Raw genomic sequence first — 23,426 nt, 5'->3', positions numbered from 1 at the left:
GGTGGCGCAGCAGACTAAAGTGCTGTTAAATAGCACCAGCTGCCTGCAATTACTGCAAGTTCAAATCTCACCAGGCTCAAGGTTGACTCAGCCTTCCATCCTTTCGAAGTAGGTAAAATGAGGACTCGGTTTGTGGGGACAATAAGCTGACTTTGTATAAAAAAGAACATCGCTGGGGGGGGGGGGCGAAAGCCGTACTAAGCAGGTATATACAACAAGTATGAAGGCTATTGCTTAGCGCATTGTAAGCTGTCTTGAGTCACCGGAGAAGGGCGGCATATAAATCGAACCAATAAATAAATAATAAATGCTTGGACCTCTACTTCAGCAATATCTGCAATGGTACAGGTTGTTTTCCATGGCCATTCCATCCCATTAAAATCAAAGCTTTAAACTTTAAAATCCTTAAACCAGGGGTGTCAAACTCACATCGTCATGACAGCCCTGCCTTAAAGCTTTTGGACTGGATTAGTTTAAAGACTACATCAATTATTTATTTGCTTGGAGTGGATTTTTGAGATACATCATGAAATCCAACTGAATTGGCAAGAAAATGAGATGGAATAACTTTTTGTGGCCAAACTCGCTTCTCTAAGACATCATTTCCTTTTCTATTTTAGTTTTTAGAAAGTCCTGGGTTATTTATACTTACTTTACTCTATATTTTAGGTAGAATGGGGATTAGTTTAATTTTTACTACATTTTTAGTTAATTTTTTTATAGTATTTTATCAATATGTAACCAACAGTTGTTATAAAGTTTTGGATATTGTAGTTTTAGAATCTTTTACAGTGGTTGGCATATAAATGTAGCAAATAAATAAAATAAAATAATTTTAGTGGTTTGTAAGTCACTCTGGAAATAATAATCTTAAAGCAGCATGCATCTGTTTTAAATATTTCTGGAGTCAAGGGAGGGGGGTGGGGGGAAGGCTGAGGGGGGATAGGTGGGAGGGCAAGGGGGGAGGGAAGGGCTGAGGGGGGAAGGGCGGGGGGTTTGTATTTCTTATAAAACTTTTCAATAAAAAATATATATATATATATTTCTGGTTGTTTATTTGGTATTATCAAGTCAGACCTGACTCCTGACAATGGAGTAGACCAGAGGTCTTCAAATTTGGCAGCTTCAAGACTTGTGGACTTCAACTCCCAGAATTCTGGAGAACCAGTTGCGGAAATTTTGAGCAGTTTGGAGAACCGGTAGCGGAAATTTTGAGTAGTTCAGAGAACTGGCAAATACCACCTCTGGCTGGCCCCAGAGTGAGGTGGGAATGGGGATTTTGCAGTGTCCTTCCCCTGGAGTGGGGTGGGAATGGAGATTTTGCAGTATCCTTCCCCTGCCACGCCCACCAAGCCACTCCCACAGAACCGGTAATAAAAAAAAATGGATTTCACCACTGCTCTCGGGTAGACAGACAGATACAGTTGGGGCAACATTTTGGCCATTGCCTTCTTCCTAGACATGAGAGAAAGCAATCAAACTGAATTCACCAGGCTAGCTTCATACCTAAAGCAGGACTAGAACTCAAAATCACCTGCTTTCTAGTTCAATACCTTTAATTAATACACTAAATTGGCTCTCCTTAAGTGCACTAGCAACCTAAATATCAAAAACAACTTAAAACCTGAACTTTTGATCTAAATGCAGACTCACATTTTGTAGATTTATTTCCCTTATATAAAAATACCTTTCAGTTTCTGGTCTCTTTGTATGTGCTTTTTTTTTTTTTTTTTTAATCTGAGGTTTAAATTGCTCACAAATAGAAATTTACCAGTAATTCTTCTCTGGCTAAAACCAACATTGTTTTAAGCCCTCTAATGCACCATATTGGTCCTTTATTAACTGAATCTACATATAGCTATGGCTATATATTAGATATATATTTAGAACCATAATACTCCTGTGTGCATTAATTAAGTTAGATAATTTTCCTAGTTTCCTCTTATGACAAGTTTTCCCACATTGCCTCTACTTTGTTAAGGAATTCTTGATCTCCAGAAGCTTAACACTTACAAATTGCTCAACTTCATAATTGAGAGCTTTCTCCAAGAACCACAAGAGCTCTTCAATGTGTCAAGCATTACCTTTTTATTCTGCTGCAACAAGAGGCTAGCAAGAATGTTATGCTGTAATGTTTCGCTTATATGTTGATTTATGTTTGATTCTTCACAATTGCCTCACTGCTGTTAGATTACTCTTCTGTGGCTTGATCTCATATCACATTGGCAAACACTAGAACAAGATGGAATGGATAGAAACTGAACAAGAAGAGATTCAACCTGGAAATAAAGAGACATTTTCTAACAGTGAGAACAACCAGTCAATGGAACAGCTTGCCTCCAGACATTGTGGGAGCTTCATTACTGTAAGATTTCAAGAAGAGACTGGACTGCCATCTGTCAAATATGGGTCTGCTTGGGGGGGGGGGGGTTGGACTAGATGACCTACAAGGTCTCTTCCAACTCTGTTAATCTGTATCTGTAAAATGGACAGAATAGGAAGGTACAGGGTCATCTGATGAGAATAAATCATGAGACCATATAATACCACTGACCTTCTGAACGTATTGAGGAAATATGAAAGAAAATGCAGAAAATCAGTTCTATATTTGCGACTGGAACTACAAAAAAATCAAAGATGTGATCTAATGCCTATATGATAGTATATTTATAATATATATATAGCTGGACTTCAGCTGGTTGAATGTTGATGTTCTTGTATGATTGCATCAAGTATACACATTTCATTGATACATGATATGTCACTTCTCTGCTGTCCACTATTTATCTGAATCTCCTAAAATGCTTTGTGTTTGGATTGGCCTACAAAATTCAATAATAATATCTTTTTACCAGGATATTTATTACTAATCACCAGGAAAAAATGACTCAAGCAGCGCTTGCTGCCAACCTGCTTAAAATGAAAATCAATAGGCAAAATGGAAGAGAAAAGGGAGATCAATGAAGCTTGAGAGATTTTCCAAAGAAAAGAAAGTTATTTGTTCATGTGAGAAGATAATAATAATAATACAGTAGATTGCATCCAATATCCAGTTTATAAGTTAACTTTGAAAAATATTCTGTGTTCTTAACACTGATAATGAAATTGCTTCCAGGTGAATTTTACTGTTTTGGAACATTTATAATAAAGAATTGGCAATAGCAGAACATTTTTTAAAACAATAGCTGAGTTCAAATGACTTTCTATAATACAATTTTTATACAATCTCTAGTCCATTACTATCTACTAGATTTTATATTTGATAAACTGCTTTTCCCATCTAATTTATACATACCTATATGAATTATGGATTGGGCAAACAATGTACCGTCAACAAAAGGAGAGGAATTTAAGCACATACATTATTTAATATTGTTTTGATTAAGATGATTCAAATCATAAGGAGCTTTGGTATTTTTATTGACTATTGAGCCAGCATTGGATTTCTAATCAGCTAGGATAGTAACACTTATCCCTGATAATAAATATATATTAATGAAATAATGAAATTTTTGGAAAGTTGGGGGAAAATAAAACAAAAAGACAATAAAAGAAAAAAGTCAAAATAAATAAATACAAATAACAACATATAGAGCAACCCAACTAAAATCTTATTATGGATCTGCTGAAGCTTTGATGTTAAACAAAGAAGCTTTTCCACGTTGTAGGGAAAAAACCCTTATAAGCCAAAAATCAACATAGAAACTCTTCTTGTCAGGGAATTACCAATAGAAGAAAACATATGTAGTAGTGCTCCCAGTCCCTGGTGCTCTTTGAAGAAGCAAACAATCAAGCTCAGAAAACACTAGGACTCCACTGTCTGAGAATTGCTAATAGAAGGGAAATATGAAGTTGACACATATACTATGAAACCTGAAAAGTAAAAACACATGTGCTATTGATTCTCCTTTGTAGTGCCACAGAGGTGAAGGTGATGAACTATAGGTGGTTTGCAATATCTACCTGGAACAGTTAGGAATGACATTTCAACAAACCCTGGTAAAGCCCAATGACTTGAATCGGTCAGGGAAGACATGCTTCTGTAATTGTTTTTGGTAAACTGCATAATCAATTAAATTACATTATAGCTAAGTTTTGAATAAGTCTCTGGGAATTGGGTGGTGTACAAATTGAATAATACATAAATAAAAATTAAAAGTATCATTTATAACCGAATAGAGAAGCCCAGTGAGGTGATCAGTATCTTTAAAGTAGTAATTAAATATCACTAACCAAACTTTTGTTTTTAATAAAGATCAGTAGCTTCTAGCCTAAGAAGTATATCCGAGATAAATTTGTGAGCACAAACTAAGGAATTTTAACAGAACAGATTCTAGAGAACATAAATTAGAAGAATTTTTAAATAATCAATCGAGACTATATGTAAATGATTTTTTTTCATCTTTTGCAATTGTCCAGAAACATTTTATCCATCAGAAGTTGATCTTTTGTAACATCTGCTTTTCCTTTCATTTTATTTCTGTTCTGTTGCAAGGGGGTTATTTTCTTTTAAATAATGTTGTCTATTATACCTGTGAGTAATTTAAACATTGAAGGCACACATGCTATCAGTCTATGGTTTCCTAGTGTTGTCCCTTCACTGGATCTTTTTAAATGAGATCTATTTGACAGGTTAATAACCAGTCAGTGATGTTTCTTTCAATATACTTCACACAATAATTCACGAAGCTGTTTGGTTATCGTTAGATGTAAGCTAGTCATATATGTGAGCCAAAAGCCATGCAATTAATCATTTCATTCAACAGTTTAGCCATTTCAGCTCTTATTATTAGGTCTTCCATTTGATTTTTATTAATTTCCCAGTCTTCAATTATTTTTATCTAGTCAGCATCTTTATTTTAGTGTTTTTGAGTTTCCATAGATCTTTCCGAAACTATATTGTTTCCTTTTTATTTTATTTTTCCATTTTCAGACTTTCTATTTCCATTTATTCTTTGGTAAAATTGTCTTTGTTCTGATTGAAATAGTTGATTTTGCTTAAATTATATGATTTGTGCCTCATACCATTCAGTTTTCCCAGTTATTGCTGTTATTTGTTGCTTCATGATTTCTAAATATTCTTCAAATTTTCTGATGCTAAGACAATTTTTTTAATGAAGCTGTCTTGATCGTTTCATTGTTCTGTTTTGCCTCTCTTGTGTTCTTTAAATTACTCACATCTTAAGAGTATGTAAATTACTCACATACTCTGATCTTAATTTCTTTATCTTGACTTGCAGTCTTATCTTCCACTTCAGGATAGAAGACAATTTTGCTTTTGGGTTTCTAATTTTACCCAATTCTTGTATAACCACCACTGCAGTACTGCAGGCAAGCTAATTGGTCTGTTTGATAGATGTTATTTTAATCTTTGCAAGCTCTTATTCACATCCTTTATTATAGGTGCCAGAACTTTTTTGGGGGGAGAGGGCACTATTTTCAAAGCTGGCAGTCAAGGTCTTCCCACTGGTAATTCTGCATATGCCATTATCTTCTCTTTACATTTTTCTTGTTTCTAAATTGAACAAGAGGGGAGGGGGAATTCATAGTTGCTTTAGTGCTGGCCTGTATTGGTTCTGTTCTTATTACTTCTTCAAAGTTACCATGCATATAGTTCATATTAGTTTTGATTCCTTTATATTTACAACTATTATTATCTGAGTTTCTTCTACTATCCTACTATTGTTTTGTTTTGTTCTATTTCACATTATTTCCTGAATCTTCCAGTTTTGCTTACCTGAATATTTTCTTTCTGGTAATGAATATATTTTCATCTGCTAATCATTATTCAATGGTATTTGAGTCAGGATAAACTCTTTTCCAATGTTCAAACATTCATTTCAAATAGCCTTGCTTTATTGGTTCCAATTTATAAGAATAGTTCATAAAGATATGATTTTTCAAACAGAGTACACTTTTGTCTTCTCTATGGTTTTTATTCACCCATAGCTCCTGAGTTACATGCCCAGAAACTTTAACATCTGATGTGGTCCTTATTGATCTGGTCTATGGCTGAGCCAAGATAGGGTTCTTTTTCTGTTTTGTCACCATATTATATTTGCAACAACAATTGCAAATACAAAATAAGCAAAACTGATATGAACTACACACATGATAATTTAAAAGAAGTAATAAGAACAGAACCAATACAGGCCAGCACAGAAGTAATTTATGAACTTTCCTCCCTCCCCGAACTCACCAACAAGAAGAATTTAAAGAGAAGATCTGCATATGCAGATTGCTGGATAAACTTAATCTGACATGGCTGACTTTTATGGTAGAATACACTACTTCCAGTATACCTCATGGTCTTATCAGATCATCACAAGCAATTCCCCCATGACAGTGGGTATCTACTGAGATTTTTTTTTTTTATTATTATTATTATTATTATTATTATTATTATTATTATTATTATTATCTGTCAGAAATCTCTAATGACAATGTTGGACTAAGATAACAGTAATAGTATTCTTAAGGCCAATACTTGAAAGACAGTGAATGATAGCATCAACCTTATAAATAAGGATTGGAAGAGGTCTATTGCTCATCAAAGGAACCAAAATATCTACAATAGTGGCCAAAATTGTGGAAAACTTTTGGGAAAAGTGTATTTTTGAGGTTTGATGGCTAACACCACTTTTTTTTTTTTTTGAGTTTCAAGATAATCATATTCCACTGCTGTAATGGCCTGGGAATAGCCCAGACCTTAATCCAGGGGTCAGCAACCTGCGGCTCTAGAGCCACATGTGGCTCTTTCATCCCTCTGCTGCGGCTCTCTGTCACTCAAAATATGTGTCAAAACCGCCAATGTGCGACACCTGCCGGCACTCAATTATTGAGCTTTTCAAACCCCAGTAGGCCAACCATGGATAAATCCAAGAAAAGAAAAGTTTCAGAAGAAAACAGAATGTTTAATTCAACTACATATGCTAGTTTTGCTACATATGCCGCTCAAGAAATAGTCAGGCACAGGAAGGATTTTGTGGCTCCCGGTGTTTTCTTTTCTGTGGGAAACGGGTCCAAATGGCTCTTTCAACGCTTAAGGTTGCAGACCCCTGCCTTAACCCAATTGAAAATCTATGGAGCTGACTAAAGAAACTTGTTAGTCAGAAGCGACCCAGCAATAAAACCCAGTTAATAGAAGCAATCATTCAATCTTGGTTTCACATGATAACAGCTGCAGAACTAAAAGACTTGGCTTACTCCATGGGAAGACGTTGTGAGACCGTAATTCATGCTAAAGGTTACCCAACTAAGTATTAGCTGACGTGATAATTTTTGTACATCCCAATTTTTCCTCTGGTTATAATTTTTGTATATCTTGTTTTTTCTACGTGTTTCACTTTTCTTCTTTATACTGTAACTGCTATTCTAATAGCAAATCCTTCATAAAACTTATTGCAGTACATGTTTGATTAAATTATCTTTCCATTGATATATAATTTTATGGTACTACTCCAAAAAAAGTGGTGTTATTAGCTAGTTTTAGAAAATACACTTTTCCCAAAAGGTTTCCACAATTTTGGCCACTACTGTATAAACTTCAGTCTTTGAATAAGAGAGTTAATATAAATATTAAAGTGTGTGGGTGCTGAAACCCTCCTGAATGTCAAAAACAGTTTAAACAGAAAAGCAGCTTGACCCTTCATATAGCTTGTAGACAAGGAGTAGAAAACATTTGTTAGTTGAGATGCTACTCAATTTAGACCATAGCAAATTGGGAGAAAGAGTGAGGTGCTGCTTTAAAATCAAGTAAGGTGATATTAAAAGCTTTCTATCTCTAATGATATTTTGCAGCTACATTAACTTACCTCTCACAGGATTCTATTTCCTGCATCTTGTAATTTAAATTTAGATTAAGTTTAATCTTTCATGTACCAGCTTTTGCATCAGCATTATAGAAAATCATGTAATGGTACTTTGGATAAAAGTTGAATAGTTGAATAAGCAGTCTGTTCCTTAAAGAAAGAAATATTAGTCTAGACTATGACTGGAGAGATGTTCCATGAATTTTGCTTGGTAGATAGTAAGCAAATAATTAGTTAGCACAGCAATTGGTGTTATTGACAAAGAAATAAGTGATTGTATAGAAAGACAATTCTGTAAACGTGCTTAACATCAATCAGTGTCTCAAAATAAAGACAACTGGAAGGAGAGTAGGCCCTACATGAGCCAAGTAACTTTTTTTTTTTTAAAAAAAATGTAATCTTGGAGATTTAGAAGTATAATTGACTCTGAAAGAAAAATGGAAACCTACAAATTTTAGTAATGAGGCATCAAGGTTTCTGCATATTTTGTCCCGCTTTTGTCCAATAATCCAAAAACCATATATTCAAACCTAAAGCTAAATGAGATGCTCCATCAGCAAGAAAGGAGTGGAATTTGGGAAGAAACAGCATCAATAATTCAAAGTATTAAGGATACTCTGACAAGAAGCTATTTACTGAATAAAATGCATAGCATAGATGGAGAGCTGGAAAACAAGATACAAAGGACAAGGAGTGACCAAGATGTCCAGGAAGAGGAGGAGCCAACTGAAAGAGTAGTTTAAAAAACAGAACAGAAAAACCAACAAATAAAACTAGATGACAAGAAGGAGATAACCACAAAAACAACAATGACTAATGAAATAAACTGAGGGGAGAATATTTTAAGAGAATTTAAGGAACTGGAGTTGCAGGAAAAAATTTTTTGGAAAAGAGATAGGGGCAAGAATAGAGTAGATATTTTGAAAATTAGACAATGGAATAGGGCAGAGAAGGGAGAAATGTTTAAAATAAGAGCCTTGATAGTACAGTGGTCTAAGCACCCTGTTATTAACACAGCTGCCTGCAATTTACTGCTGGTTCGAATCTCTCCAAGGCTCAAGGTTGACTCAGCCTTCCATCCTTTCTAAGGTAGTTGAAATGAGGACCCAGTTTGTGGGGGCAATAAGCTGACTTTGTATAAAAAAATATACAAAAGAATGAAGGCTATTGCTTAACACATTGTAAGCCACCCTGAGTCTTCGGAGAAGGGCGGCATATAAATCAAATTAAAAAAAAAAAAGATTGGTCAAGATAGAGACAAAGATCCAAGAGAGGAATATGGGAGGCAAGCTAAGAAATGAACAATTAAAGCTTTAAAGCGGGCAAGAGACGATGGATAGAAAGGGAATATTTTTAAATATAATAGTGGCATAATTAAAAGTTACAAAAGGGATGCAAACCAGAGAGAGGGGGATTGATGGAATAAACATTTTTATATAATAAGGGGAAATAATAACAAGAGGGGAAAACAGAATTTGAACGATGGTATTATCAGGTATGCTTGAATAATATGGTAATTGGCATAAAAATAACATATTGAAATGTTGAATAATTAAATAATGGAAGATTATAATTTAACGTAAATATGTGTATTATTATTAGAACCATATAAGCTTACTAAATGTAACAAATATGATTAATAATATTTTATTTGTAGTAAAAAGAATGACACTCAGAATATGGTGATTGGCCTAAAAATAACATATTGAAATATTGAATAATTAAATAATGAAAGATTATAACTTAACATAAATATGTGTATTATTACCAGAATTATGTAAGCTTGTCAAACGTAGTGAATATGATGAATATTATTTTATTTGTACTAAAATGTAAGAAACTCAGGCGCCACACTGTTCACACATTGATATGTTTGTAAAAAAATTAAAAAATTGGAAAAAAACACGGACTAGAAATTATGTATGATATATTACATGACAACACACAGGTATATCTTTCTTGAATAAATATATATAAACATTTCAATGAAAGCTGCCTCAGATTTTTCTCTCTCTGCAGGTAATTATAATAAGCATGCATATAGTGCTATAATCAAGAAACACATTACATACAGTAAATGAAAGACTGAATAGCATATATATAATCAGTTTCAGTTCGAAAGATAAATTTGAAAAGAAACAAGCAAGCAAGCAATTCGATCTTGCAAGCAAATAAGTATTATGTAAGTTTCAATAGTCTGGAGTATAATTACTCTGTTCATTTTGATTCTTGGTTGTTCTGCTCACAAGCAGCATATGCAGTTTTTTCTTTCAAAGAGTCCATTTACAACATGGGTGCCAAACTCGATCTTGTCACATGATGTCACATGAATATCATAAAGTTTTTTGTCTTTATGGAGCTGGGATGGGCGTGGCCTGCACATGATGCATCTGGACTGTGGGCCATCAGTTTGACACCCCGATTTACAATCTCCCAGATCAAAGTGGTTACTCTCCTCTAGCTTAAGGTGACCAGACGTCCCGCTTTTGGCGGGACAGTCCCGATTTTTAGCAATTTGTCCCGCGTCCCGTGGCGTTTTAAAAAAGTCCCGATTTTTCATTCTGCCTCCTGAGTCCCGGCTGCCTCCTGAGTCCCAGCTGATGGCTAGAGGGAAAAAAACTGTTTAAACTCTTGTCGCGGGGCTTCAAAGGGCCGCCCTACAGGTGATCAGTGTTAAAAAAAAACAAATGAGTAGACCGATGCCTGCAAAAATAGAAAAAACAGCCCCTTATAGCTTCCGCATAGGTTAATTAGCACAAGTTGATTAGCTCGGCTTCCCCACTCTCAGCTGATTTGCTCTCAGCTGTTTTGCGCAGGGATCTGTTCTGTTGCTAGCTGCAAAGAGTCCTGGAGCAGATTTTTTTTCCCTAGCTATGCTGAAAAGCGAAAACGAAAGTAAAGCAGGGTCTTTGTTGCAACGTGACAAAATGAGACAGAGAGAGATTTCTTTTTCTTTTTCCTCACCAAAAAAGGTAGGTGCAAAACTGCAAACAATGTGAAATTTAGGGCAAAAGAGGAGAGTTCAGGATTTTAAAACACAAAAGAAAAAAAGCTCTATTTAACTAGGGAATTGTAATAATTGAGATACTATTAATTGTATATTGTGTTGAAAGCAGAAATTGTTAAGTTGTGGTTTGGAGGAATATATGGGGGAAATTATTTGGTTTATTATTATTGGTAAATATAATTAATGGATTTGTAAGAAATTGGATTGCATGGAAATAATTGGAATATTCATGTTCATATTGATTAATATACAAAAAAGATACTTATATAACTAATTGATTTATATTAAAATGTTGAATTTGTATTAAATAATTACATAATTACATAATTAACCAATGTGAGGATGGATATAAAAATAGATGACAATGGGAAGGGATATAATATAGAATAGAAGGGAAAAATTGAATTTGATTAAGATTAGAGATGAAGATGAAGGGTAATATTGTTTTTTTTAAAAAATAGATGAGGAATAAATATGGCAAAAAGGAAATATAGAAATTGTAAATTTAATTGAAATGACTAAACACTGTTTAAATATTCTGTTCAAAGAAAATACATTGTATGTTTGTATGTGTGTTTCTAATTATTGCTATTTATTCATATTTGTTCTCTTTTATTCTTTAAAGTTTAACAATTCATTCTTTATCTTAATATCTTTATATTTGTTTGCGGTTGGCTTTCTTCCCTTTCATCTTTTTTTTTGTACAGCAATCTTTCTCCTCAAACCTACCACCTCTCTCTTTTCTTTCCTTCTTACTTTCTCTTCCCCCCTTCTTCTTCTCCTCCCTACTTCCTCTTCCTTTCTCCTTCTCCTCCTCTCTTCCTCCCTCTCTTACCCTCACTCCTACTCTAATTTCCCTTCCCTTCCTTCATCCCTCTCTATTGCTGTATCCTTTTATGCATATGGACTACTCAGAGGGCTGAAAAAGTTATTTTTGACTGGTCCTCACACTTTTGACCAGTCCTCAAACTTACGACTGTCCTCACATTTTACATTTTTGCCCTATCTTGTCATCATGGTGAAGAGAAGCAGTTGTGAAATGAGTGACATGGTTGTTAAAAATGCTGCACGGGCATAAATGTGAGGATGGTCATAAGTGTGAGGACCAGTCAAAAGTGCGAGGACCTGTCAGAAATGACTTTTTTCAGCCCTCTGAGTAGTCCCTATACACATAGCCATGGCCACCCGGTCACATGACCAGCTAGCCACGCCCACCCAGTCACATGACCTCCAAGCCACGCCCACAAAATAAGCCATGCCCACAATGGTGTCCCTCTTTACCAATGTTAAAATCTGGTCACCTTACTCTAGCTTCTCACAACATCAAAATGATGTTAGTCATTTGGGCCATTTGCCCAACAGTAAAGGACAGGACTATCCATTTCCTGAGAGTTCATTGGTTAAAAGGAGACTCTGATAATATGTAAGAAGTTCCTTTAGGCACATTAAAGACTGCCTATAAGGGATCAAAACCAGACTATCTAAGCAACTTTATTGGCTGCTCTATTTGCCTTTCTAAGTCCTAAAATGTAGACAGTGAGGATATTGAGTGAGATTACTTCCCAGTGGGCTTTTCTCTTTACCCATCCTGTGGTGGGGGAAAGTTTACCGGGGAACTCCAAGAGGTGAAACAGATTGAAAAATAGAGCACCTACAAAGCACCTATAGTGGAAAATAAGAAATGACTATAAATGAATATGGGCACATTCTCATATTCAGGTTTATACTATAGCAAGAAGACCAGTGAAGTTATCACTTCTCTGCTCCAATTGCATTGTTAGAATGTCATTCGGCAGGTCTGTTTATGGAGATCTGTTCCCTGTTGTGAATGAATAAAGCTCGGGTTACTGTGGTATATTTTTGGACATTTTGTTCATAAAAATCTCAAATATTCAGACTAAATAAGATTCCACTAGAACAGATTCCAATCAGATGACTTTGTGAATATATTAATATATGTGATGAATATAAACATTACACCCTGTGATGAGAAACCCACCATTTCTCTGGAGAATTGGTTGCATTTCAAACTTCTGTTATTATTAGGAAGCCTTCTCTAGAACATTCAGTTCATATTCACCTTCCTGTACTGAAAATCAAGCATTCAATTTCAGTTCTTTGTAATGATGGAACTTGAACTTCTTGAACTTCTGTGTGATATCCTAACAAATATCTCAGGATTCCATTATAATTTCTCTTCATTCCTCTCTAAACATTTCTAATACCTTTCATCTCTCCACATAGGATATAATTTATAGTCCTCTGATTTTCATCAGTGACTTTCTGTGAATTTGTTCCAATTTGTAAGAATACTTTTTAAACTCCAAGAACTGGGCAAAACACTTCTGAGACTTTGACCAACATGAAATATTTATTTATTATTTATTTATTTTATTCTATTTTTATGCTGCCCTTCTCCTGCTGGACTCAGGGCGGTGCACAGCCAAGGATAAAAACAGCGCATACAAAATTTAAAATTTTAAAAGAATTAAACTAGTATTGGCCCAATAAAATTTAAAATATCTCAACTAAAACCCATTTAGCAATTAGAAGTAACTAAGGGGGGGGGTCAAGCCAGCCCAGCTTGATGAAATAAAAAAGTTTTAAGGGCACAGCAAAAAGCACGGAGATCTGGGATCCTGCGTATCTCCGGGGGCAGGTCGTTCCAAAAGACCGGTGCTGCCGCAGAGAAGGCCCTCCCCCTGGGGGTCGCCAGCCGACATGGAAGGCTTCTTATGATTTTAAAACTATAGTTCTGTTCATATAACCTAAAAATCATTTCTCCATTTTTGAAATTATTTTGCACAGTTAACTTATGCTTTCAATCAAAAATTTCTTCCCAAATATTATTACTAATTGGTAGAATTATGGAACTGAATATGTCAAGTAAACACTTCCTCCTTGAAAAAACACAGGGGAAAGCATTAACTGTTAACAGCTTTTTCAAGTTTTATTTATCTGGATTTTTTTCTTCTGAACTTTTAGTTAGATCTAAATGCGCACTTTGAAACAGTAGTGAAAATGAGGGGTCCTTGGTGCTCTCTGAGCTTGCTTGTTTTCTTGCAGATGTTTCGGTATCCTAAGTAGGTAACATCATCAGTGCTAGTAAGAATTCCTAACTCCTTTAGTTAGGATATTAGGATATTAGCTACAAATATTCTCCTTTATTAATAGCAATAGCAATAGCAATAGCAATAGCACTTAGATTTATATACCACTTCATAGTCCTTTTTACAGCCCTCTCTAAGTTGTTTACAGAATCAGCATATTGTCCCCAACAACAGCCAGCGACAGCTCCCCATCGCCCCATGCGTTCCCACAGGGAGGGCCTCCTTGGGGTACCGTCGGCCAGACATTTCATTTTCATTTTCATTTTTCATTTTATTAAATTTGTATACCGCCCTACTCCCGAAGGACTCAGGGCGGTGAACAGCCATAAAATAAAACATATAGATACAAAATTTAAAATAGAGATAAAACTAATTAAATAAATTTGGCTGAGACATTTTAAAACCCCAATAAATTAAAACCAAATTTAAAATTCCATTTAAAAGAAAAAGTTTAGGTCAGGCCAGCTTGATGGAATAAAAACGTCTTAAGCGCGCGACGGAAGGTACGCAGATCCGGAATCCTCCGTATCTCCGGGGGGAGCTCGTTCCAGATCGTAGGTGCCCCCACAGAGAAGGCTCTCCCCCTGGGGGCCACCAGTCGACATTGTTTGGCCGACGGCACCCGGAGGAGCCCCTCTCTATGGGAGCGTACTGGTCGGTGGGAGGCTATTGGTGGCAGCAGGTGGTCCCGTAAATAGCCAGGTCCTAAGCCATGGAGCGCTCTGAAGGTGATAACCAAGACCTTGAAGTGCACCCGGAAGACCACCGGGAGCCAGTGCAGCTCGCGCAGGAGAGGCGTTACATGGGAGCGCCACGTCGCTCCCATCACCACCCGCGCGGCCGCACTCTGCGCCAGTTGGAGCCTCCGAGTGCTCCTCAAGGGGAGCCCCATGTAGAGAGCGTTACAATAGTCCAGACGGGAGGTGACGAGGGCATGAGTGACCGTGCGTAACGAGTCCCGATCCAGAAAGGGACAATGTTGGCTGGTGACTCCTAGGGAGTGGGCCTTCTCTGTGGGCACACCTACCCTGTGGAATCAGCTCCCCTGGGGCTCCGGGTGGCCCCTGACCTTCGCTCTTTCCGCCGTGGCCTTAAAACATGGCTATTTCGCCTGGCCGGCTTGGACTGAAGGGGTCTTAGAGGGGATTTTAATGGTTTTTATAGTTTTATTGGGTATTTTTTAAAAAAATTGAACTTTGTGTGTTTTATTGTTGTGAGCCGCCCTGAGTCCTTTCGGAGATAGGGCAGCATAAAGTCCAAATAATAAATAAATAAATAAATAAACTTGGGTCCTCATTTTACCCACCTTGGAAGGATGGAAGGCTGAGTCAACCTTGAGCCTGGTGAGATTTAAACTGCCAAATTGCAGGCAGCTAGCACTACTGCACTCAGCTACTCACTACTGCACCACTGTGCCAGTGTGGCTCATAGTGGAAAGGTTTTGTTTTTCCTACAATAAAGTATTTATTACTTTATTAAATTTATTTGCTACCCATCTTCCTTTCCAAAACAACTCTGTAGTGTTACATATATGAAGACTTTATAATTAGAGCAACTCTGATACATAGCGGTGTAAAAGAATTTCAATAATGCTACTTGTAGGACTGTATTAGAGAGTTTTGCTTTAATTCATTGTGAGATAATAAATATTGTTCATTTAGAAGGATGTGTTTCTCTTTTTTTTTAAATTTCATTTTTGTCTGGATAATTATAGAGCTACTAAGTATGCTAAAGACTATTTTTCAACTAGCAGTGGATTTATATATTAATACTTAATAGTACATACACGAGCCATTTACCCTTCAAAATATCATTGATGTCTTTGTTTAGCTTTTGCTAGAATTAATAATTCAGTATGCAACCTGAAATAAATTCCTAATTCATTATAAAGAGGTGTTTGCTATATTACAGTATTTTTGCTACATACCCCCAATGTCATTGAGAAAAAAGGGTAACATTCTTGACTGCTTTTCTATCTTCCTCCTCCATATACTGTAAGGAGTTTTTATTAAAAAACTTATGTTGGGAACATAGTTGTTGATATATCAACTGAAACAACAAGTTTTAAAATGTAAGAGGTTTATTTTCCTTTCATCAAGCATTTTCTACATACAGAACACTCACATATGTAGGATAGATCAGAAAAACTCAGAAGAGATGAACTACTGTAAATCATAGAGTAACAGGCTGTTCACAGAGTATTTTATTTTGTAGTAATTACCGTTATTATCACAATGGGAAAAATTGCTAAAAAGATTCAGAAGTCAGAAATTCAAAGTAATTTTTGTTGTTCAGTTAAGTCTATCTGCCAGTTTCCTTAATCTAAAGAGAAGTCTACTGTTTCATAGCCCAGGATATTAATGACACACACGAAAATAGAAATGTCTAATGTCTAATTAGCTTTACCTATTAGAGTAAAATATTTGATTGCATTGAATAAAGTATCAGTTTAATCCTTTCAGATACAGAAATCCAGTTTTTAAAATAATAATAATAATAGTCAATCCTATCTATGTATTTCTTGAAAATCTGAAGGAAAAAAATACTAATGAGCAAGATTATTTTCTCCTTTTGTAGTAGTTAAAATAATTCGAAATTTTAGAACCTGAATTGTTTCTATGTAGACATATAAACAACATCCCTAAGTGGCAGTTTATAAACTAAAGTAACCCAAATACCTTGAAATAGAAAGCTAATGGCAGTAATAAGTTAAAAAATTACTTTTATCAAAAGTATTGACAAAAGGCATATATGATAGACATTGTACATGTAACAGTGATACTATCTAAAAGGTTGATGCAAATTTTTTTTTTAATTGTGAATTTTTATTTCAGTGTACTATACTTTCAGAAAGAAACTTGAAACACATAATCTTGTACACAACTAGGAGTAAGAAAAATTGAACTCAATGTGATTTAGTTTTCAGTAGATATAGTACCATTATTCTCCAATTTTAAAGACTGGAGTTCTTTTCTTATTTAGGAATTAATTATCTTGAATTCAGTGGAACTTCTGAATAGACATATATAGGATTACTGTGTAAAGTGTATTATTAAGCTGATTGTTTTAAAATTAAGACAATTAATTTATTTGCCAATTTAAATAATCCTTAGTATTGATTTTAAAATTAAAAATTTCTCCTAAACAGCTAGATATTATGTTTCTGTTCAATAAAACTAAACTATACCAAGTTGATGTAACTGTTTTGTAGGTGGAAAAGTAAGAATTATAATATGAAGTTAACAAAACTTTAACTTTAAATTGTAATAAAAATAACCATATCTTCAAGCTGTAGTAATAAAAATGATAGCACAAAATGTTGCAAATATACTTTTTCCTTTGAGTTAAAACCATACTTTAAAATCTGTGGAAATGAAAAATGTTGAGATATTAAAAACTTTTCACAAGATAAAGAGAACTTATAACCACAAGAATACAATTACATGTTTTGTAGGCTTCACTTTCCTTATGAGACATTTCTGTTCAAGGCACAAAAATATCAAATAGTGGTCAGGACAGAGCATAGTGTTTTAATGCAAAAACCTAACTATGCACATCGTGTGTAATATTAGAAATTCAATGAATTTGATGAAGTTTTGTTATTGTTGCTGCTGCTGCTGCTGCTGCTGTTGTTATAATGTGGCATCATTTTGTCATCTACCCTATGTATTTATCATAATATAATATTGTCACAAATTGGCCACTTTTCCCTATGGAGATTACCAACAGTACATATTTCTCACAGTTTCAGCATCTTTTATTTCACCAAAATTCCATTTTAATCAACCACACAACATGTACAGAAGGGTCTAACATCTTTAATATAAAATAATGACAATTTGGAGAATGAAGATAAGTGCAATGTACTGTAAAACTATATCCACTTGGGTGTTATCTAACATGGTTTTTTACGCTTCTCCAACCCAAATTACTGTGTTTCCTCTCTCAACTTCAGTGATTTCACAATTAAGCTTATTTAATCGTCCATCTAGAATAAACAAGGATTCCTTGGAAGGTGTCATCAGGTACTGACCAAAGAGCCCACTGCCTTCAATTAATCGGTTCTTATTGTTCCAAGGCCATTCATCTGGTTTAAGAGGTTCCTTAAGATTCTTCACCATCTTCACCTTCCCAGAAGACAGTTCTACAAAAAGAACATCAGTCTGTGTGCTAGAGCTACCAAAGACATTATATTGATGGGCTTCAGTAAATGATGGTTGAAAAGCCACATCAGATATATGCAAGTTTGTGTGAATGTCAAAGGCATCTTGTATTTCTCCTCTTAGTGTAATTGTCTGGACCCTCATTAGACCTTTCACATCATCAATGCTGACTACGTAGTGACCATCTGGAGAAATATATGGAGATCCTGTTACATCACCATTATATCCAATAACTGAGTCAGTAACACTATCTACTATTATTTGTGGTAGAATAGCTCCAGTAGTGTCAGGCTTACAGTTGACAAAATAATATCCTCCAAGATGTGTATATGCCAGAGTCTTTGGAACACAGTTGTAATCCTTTAAACTAATTGTCTTGATGTATGACATAGTTTCAAGATCGATTTTCTGGAGTACAGGCTCATCCTTGTGAAGAATGAATCCAAATCTAGATGAAATAGAAAACATTTTTTTAAAAAAGTTACATCCTATAACAATTTAAAGATTTGTACAGGAAGCATGCATTCTTATGTGTCTATACATGGTTTAAAGATACATTTTTTTGTTCAGACCAGGAGTGAAATCCAGCAGGTTCTGACAGGTTCTGGAGAAACGGTAGTGGAAATTTTGAATAGTTCGGAGAACCGGCAAATACCACCTCTGGCTGGGCCCAGAGTGGGGTGGGAATGGAGATTTTGCAATATCCTTTCCCCAGGAGTGGGGAGGGAATGTGGATTTTGCAGTATCCTTCATCTGGAGTGGGGTGGGAATGGAGATTTTGCAGTATCCTTCCCCTGCCATGCCCCCCAACCCACACTCACCAAGCCACACCCACAGAACCGGTAGTAACAAAATTGAATTTCACCACTGGTTCAGGCCATATAGCAGATGAATATATGAAATCAAAATGTTTGGAAAAAAATCTGCCTGCCTGCAATATTTTATACCTTTAGTGATCAAATTACACAAACAAGTTATGCTTCAGGATTATAGACTTTAAGAAATACACATAGAGCCAGTTGGGTGTAGTGATTAAAGTTCTTGCATGAAACCATTCTATGCCTCCTTTAAACATAAACGCCAGTTGGGTGACTTTAGACCACTAACTCTCTCTTACCCTACCTTACCACCATTGTTGTGATGATGAAAAAGTTTGGAATATTAGGTATGTCCATGCACTGAGAGGAATGGGTGGAGGATAGATACAGGTAGATGATAGATAAAAAATAATGCCAGCTAAATATTACCAATTAATAAAACAAACTATAGCTTTTCTCCAATTAAAGTTTAATTTGAGGAGAATAAAATATATTTTTGAAAGTGTACTTTCAATGTTAATTCAGGAATATGTTTACCATATAAATAGAGCAAAATGGTACAGTGTTTTAAGGCATATATTTCCAATGAGATTTGGTTTATTTTAAACAAAATAACTTGCATAAGTTAGGAGAAATAAACAGCCTCAATGACTAATTTCCCACTTTTCTCATGAACAGAAAATGATAGTAATTTTTATTTATATATTTATTCAATTCTCATTTTAATTCAGAGAAGTTAAATTCCATAAATATTTAGGATCTTCCAACTGTTAATGCATTATGCCTTATGTTCCAAAAGTATTTTTATACTTAAGAACTATTGATCCTGGAAATTAGATTAATGACTGTAAAACATAGTATAATATAGCCAGTGGTGGGATTCAAGTAATTTAATAACCGGTTCTCTGCCCTAATGATTTCTTCCAACAACCAGTTTGCCAAACTGCTCAGAAAGTTAACAACCGGTTCTCCCAAAGTACGAAATGGCTGAATTCCACCATTGAATATAGCACAGTATAGCAAGCCTGCTGTTAGTAAGAGAATTCTATTCTCTACTGTATAATATACCTGACAGTTAATTGGGCAAAAAGCATTATAATCATCCACATAAGACTTATAGAAAATGTCAAATGAGAATTGTATGGATGTAGCTGAAATACATAATCAAATAATCAAAGTGACAAAATTAGCAATTTGTACTTGTGCGCCTCTAATATAGAAAAGATAAACTAGATCTCAAAGAGGAAGCCATTCAGAATTCAACACTGTTTCAAAGAATAGTTGATAATCATAGCTGCAACGAGAATTAAGCTGAATTGGAAAAGAAGCCAGTTCATGAAGTGTGAGTGTTTGGTGTAAGAACATGTGAACAAGATACTTGATAATCATCTTATGAACCAGAACCAGAAGATTCTCAGATGGCTCTAAGTCTCTAAAAGCACAGATTTTTTTTTAAATTTTTTAATTAAATTTTATTTATTTAAAAATACAAACAAAACAGAACAAGTAACAACAAAACATACAAAACATATAAACAAAAATTCAAATATACATCTTGTCAAAGTTATCACAACTGTAATGTATGTTCTTATTTGTGTTTTTGACTCCTCCTTGTTTGGTCTTTCTCTTATGTCTATCTTTATAATTCACTGTTAACCTGCGTTAGTGGTTTCTGTTCCTATTTCTATATTGGGTCACTCTGATAACTTCCTAGTCTTGTTTCCCTTTTCTATCTTCCAACCAAGTGTACCATTTTTCCCATACTAGATAGTAATCGTATTCCTCTTTATCCTGTAGTTCCTTTGTGTCCATTTCTGCACATTAGAGAGATTTTTTTTCTTTAGATACAACAGAATTTTATTTTCATTGCCCATTTTTTATAATTGTACACATTTTTAATCCTAGCCCTTTGATCCTTCAGATTGAATTTCTTTCTATTCGTTCCTTGTACATTTAGTAAATCTGATGAATAGTGTCAATATCTTACAACACAAAACTGTCAGATGTAAATGCCTTATTCTCTAATGTGTAAATAATGTATATATGGAACATCAGGGGTTAACTTATTCTTTGGACTTTAATGTATTCATAATTTACCACTCCCATTCCTGGCTCCACCCCTTGTATATATAAGGAGCCATCCTCCCCATTTTCCTTGCTTCTATCTTGAATATTCAGCGAATATAGAATGCCTATTATGATTAAAGAGAAATATATTTAAATCTCTAACTTCTATTATCTTTATTGAGTCTGATCCTGAAAATATTGCAACAAGCTGGTAGCAGAGGATGGTTAATTGACTCAATAAGTAATTAAAAATGTCCAAGAAAGATAGGCCCAACACCAGGGCCTACAGCAAAGAAATAGAAACGGATCAAGAGATGATCAACGAATCCACTAATGCGATTTCGAGAGAATCCGAAGAATACACCACTGAAGAAGAAGAACTGATGAGTGAAAATAACGACCAGGAAGAAATTGAGATAGAAAATAACGAACTCAGGTCAGAGATATTAAAGATACTAAAAAGCCAAAAGAATGATGAAAGCCTCATCGCGGACCTCCAGGAGATGCTGAGGAACAGCGGAGCAGCGAGAGAGAAAAACGTCATTAAAGAAAAACCCAAAGATCAAAAAACTGTGAGTGAAATGACTACTGAGAAAATAGTTGTAAAAAAGAAAAGATGTGACCTCGCGCGAAATTTTGAATGGCAGCCATCTTGGTTTCAACGAACTTCAAAAGAGAGTGAAGCAGAGCCAATCAAAACGCTCAGTTCAAAATTTCTGGCGCGAAAAACGCTATCAGACGAAGAAAGTGAAAAAGAAGTCTCAAACTCTTCAGATGAACCAAAATCAGAAAGTGAAGACGATTTAACAAAGTCTCAAGTAAAGTCAGCAATGAAAACGCTTTTTGCTGCTTTTGGGCCAAGATTGAAAATTTCCAAGACATCAACGAAGAAGCAAGAAATCAAACCGACAACTCAAGACCTGCACGCTCCCATCCTGACTTCGAAAACGACGACACCCGAGCCCAGAGAGCCATGCCGATTCCGTCCTACACCGCAGACAGAATCGAGTGCCAGCGCACACAAGAGAAAGAGAAGAACCGTCGCCATCACCAAAGCCCCAAAAACCGAGCCAGAGACCGACTCATCTGAAGAGGAGCGGATCGAGAGAGCTGAAATGGAGAGAACCTTCCACAACGGCGCCAAAGAAGAAATGAGCAACGCGCATGTGCAAAACTACGTAGACGGCCCCGAAAGACTTGAACTGGCCAGAGAACCGCGCAGACTCGTTACAAGCATCCCAATGCCGTTCTGTAATTTCCTGCACTTGAGAGACCACGGACTGCCTCAGGTTGTAAGTAATGGACAAAATAATGTGGGGAACTTACCCAGTGACTTCCCAAAACTTAGAGTTGATGGCATTAATTTACAAGAGTGGTACCAACAGCTTCAGGTTATTTTCATGAAAGAAAATTTACTATTCTTTATAACTAGTCCTCCAAGAAGACCTTGGACTTTAAAAATAGATTGTTTACATCATAGAGCATTTTTCATAATAATTTCTAGCGTGTCTCCTGCAATGTATCATAGCATCAAACCAAACCTAACTGTATCAGAAATAATTCAATGCATGTTTAATCTATTTCACAGCGATAGCGTAGCCACAACCACAAGAATGTCTAAGGATTTCTTTTCTTCTAGAGTGAAACCAGGGGTTTCTATAAGTGAGCATTTGATAAATCTAAACAAAATAAGAGCTGAGCTGCAATTGAGGGGGGAAGTGATTTCAGATCAAACAATGAAAAGTGTTATTATCAATTCACTTGATCCATCATGGGATAGCTTTATGTCACACTTAGATACCATTAATTTGGGATATTTATCAATAGAAAGTCTATCTAACAAATTGATAGCAGAAGACAATTCAAGAAAAAATCGTTCCAGTAACCAAACAGAACACAAATCTTTTAGGAAAGTAGTCTTTCAAGATAAATATAATGAGGCCTTTAGATGCCACAATTGTGGATCCAGGGAACACAGTAGAAGAGACTGTCCCAAAGTCCCAAGGGAGAGACATAGGCCAGAATATAGGAGCAAATACAATTACAGACAATCTTCCACAGATAGACACAAATATAGAAGTCCACCAAATTACAGAGAAAGTAGAGGGGGTAGAGAAAATTCAAAAGAGAGAAAATCTGGGTCACTAAATGGGCTAAATAAACAAGACAGCACCAGAACACAACAAGATGAGAACAATAATTGGCTTATTGATTCTGGTGCAACAAATCACACCACTAACAACAAAAGTATACTATCTTCATTTACAGAAGATAAGTTTGTGATAAAGGTAGCTAATCAAGAAAAGGTTCAAGTATTAGGCAGAGGAAATGTGACCTTGCCTGGTTTAGGGAAAATAGAGGGGGTATTATTAATCCCAGAAATACCTCACAACATACTGAGTGCTATAAAACTAAGCAGAGAATCTGACATCAATATAGTTTTCTCAAAG

General features: G+C 35.4%; 1 protein-coding gene across 3 annotated transcripts in view; it reads right to left on the bottom strand.

Annotated features, from left to right (window-relative positions):
- Window positions 1-17,836: 17,836 nt before the first annotated feature.
- Window positions 17,837-23,426, bottom strand: part of FSTL5 (follistatin like 5) — a 372,260-nt gene continuing 366,670 nt past the window's right edge. For all 3 annotated transcript variants that reach the window (XM_070948548.1, XM_070948549.1, XM_070948550.1), the window contains one exon: window positions 17,837-18,539. In XM_070948548.1, the coding sequence (XP_070804649.1) occupies window positions 17,837-18,539 (703 nt within the window). The remainder of the gene's footprint in view (window positions 18,540-23,426) is intronic.

Source organism: Pituophis catenifer, unplaced genomic scaffold (assembly GCF_029215685.1).
Source record: "Pituophis catenifer annectens isolate HBS135680 unplaced genomic scaffold, rPitCat1.0.hap2 SCAF_8, whole genome shotgun sequence".
Lineage (NCBI taxonomy): Eukaryota > Metazoa > Chordata > Lepidosauria > Squamata > Colubridae > Pituophis > Pituophis catenifer.
Note: the sequence above shows the minus strand (reverse complement) of the source record. Positions and strands in the feature narration are given on the sequence as shown.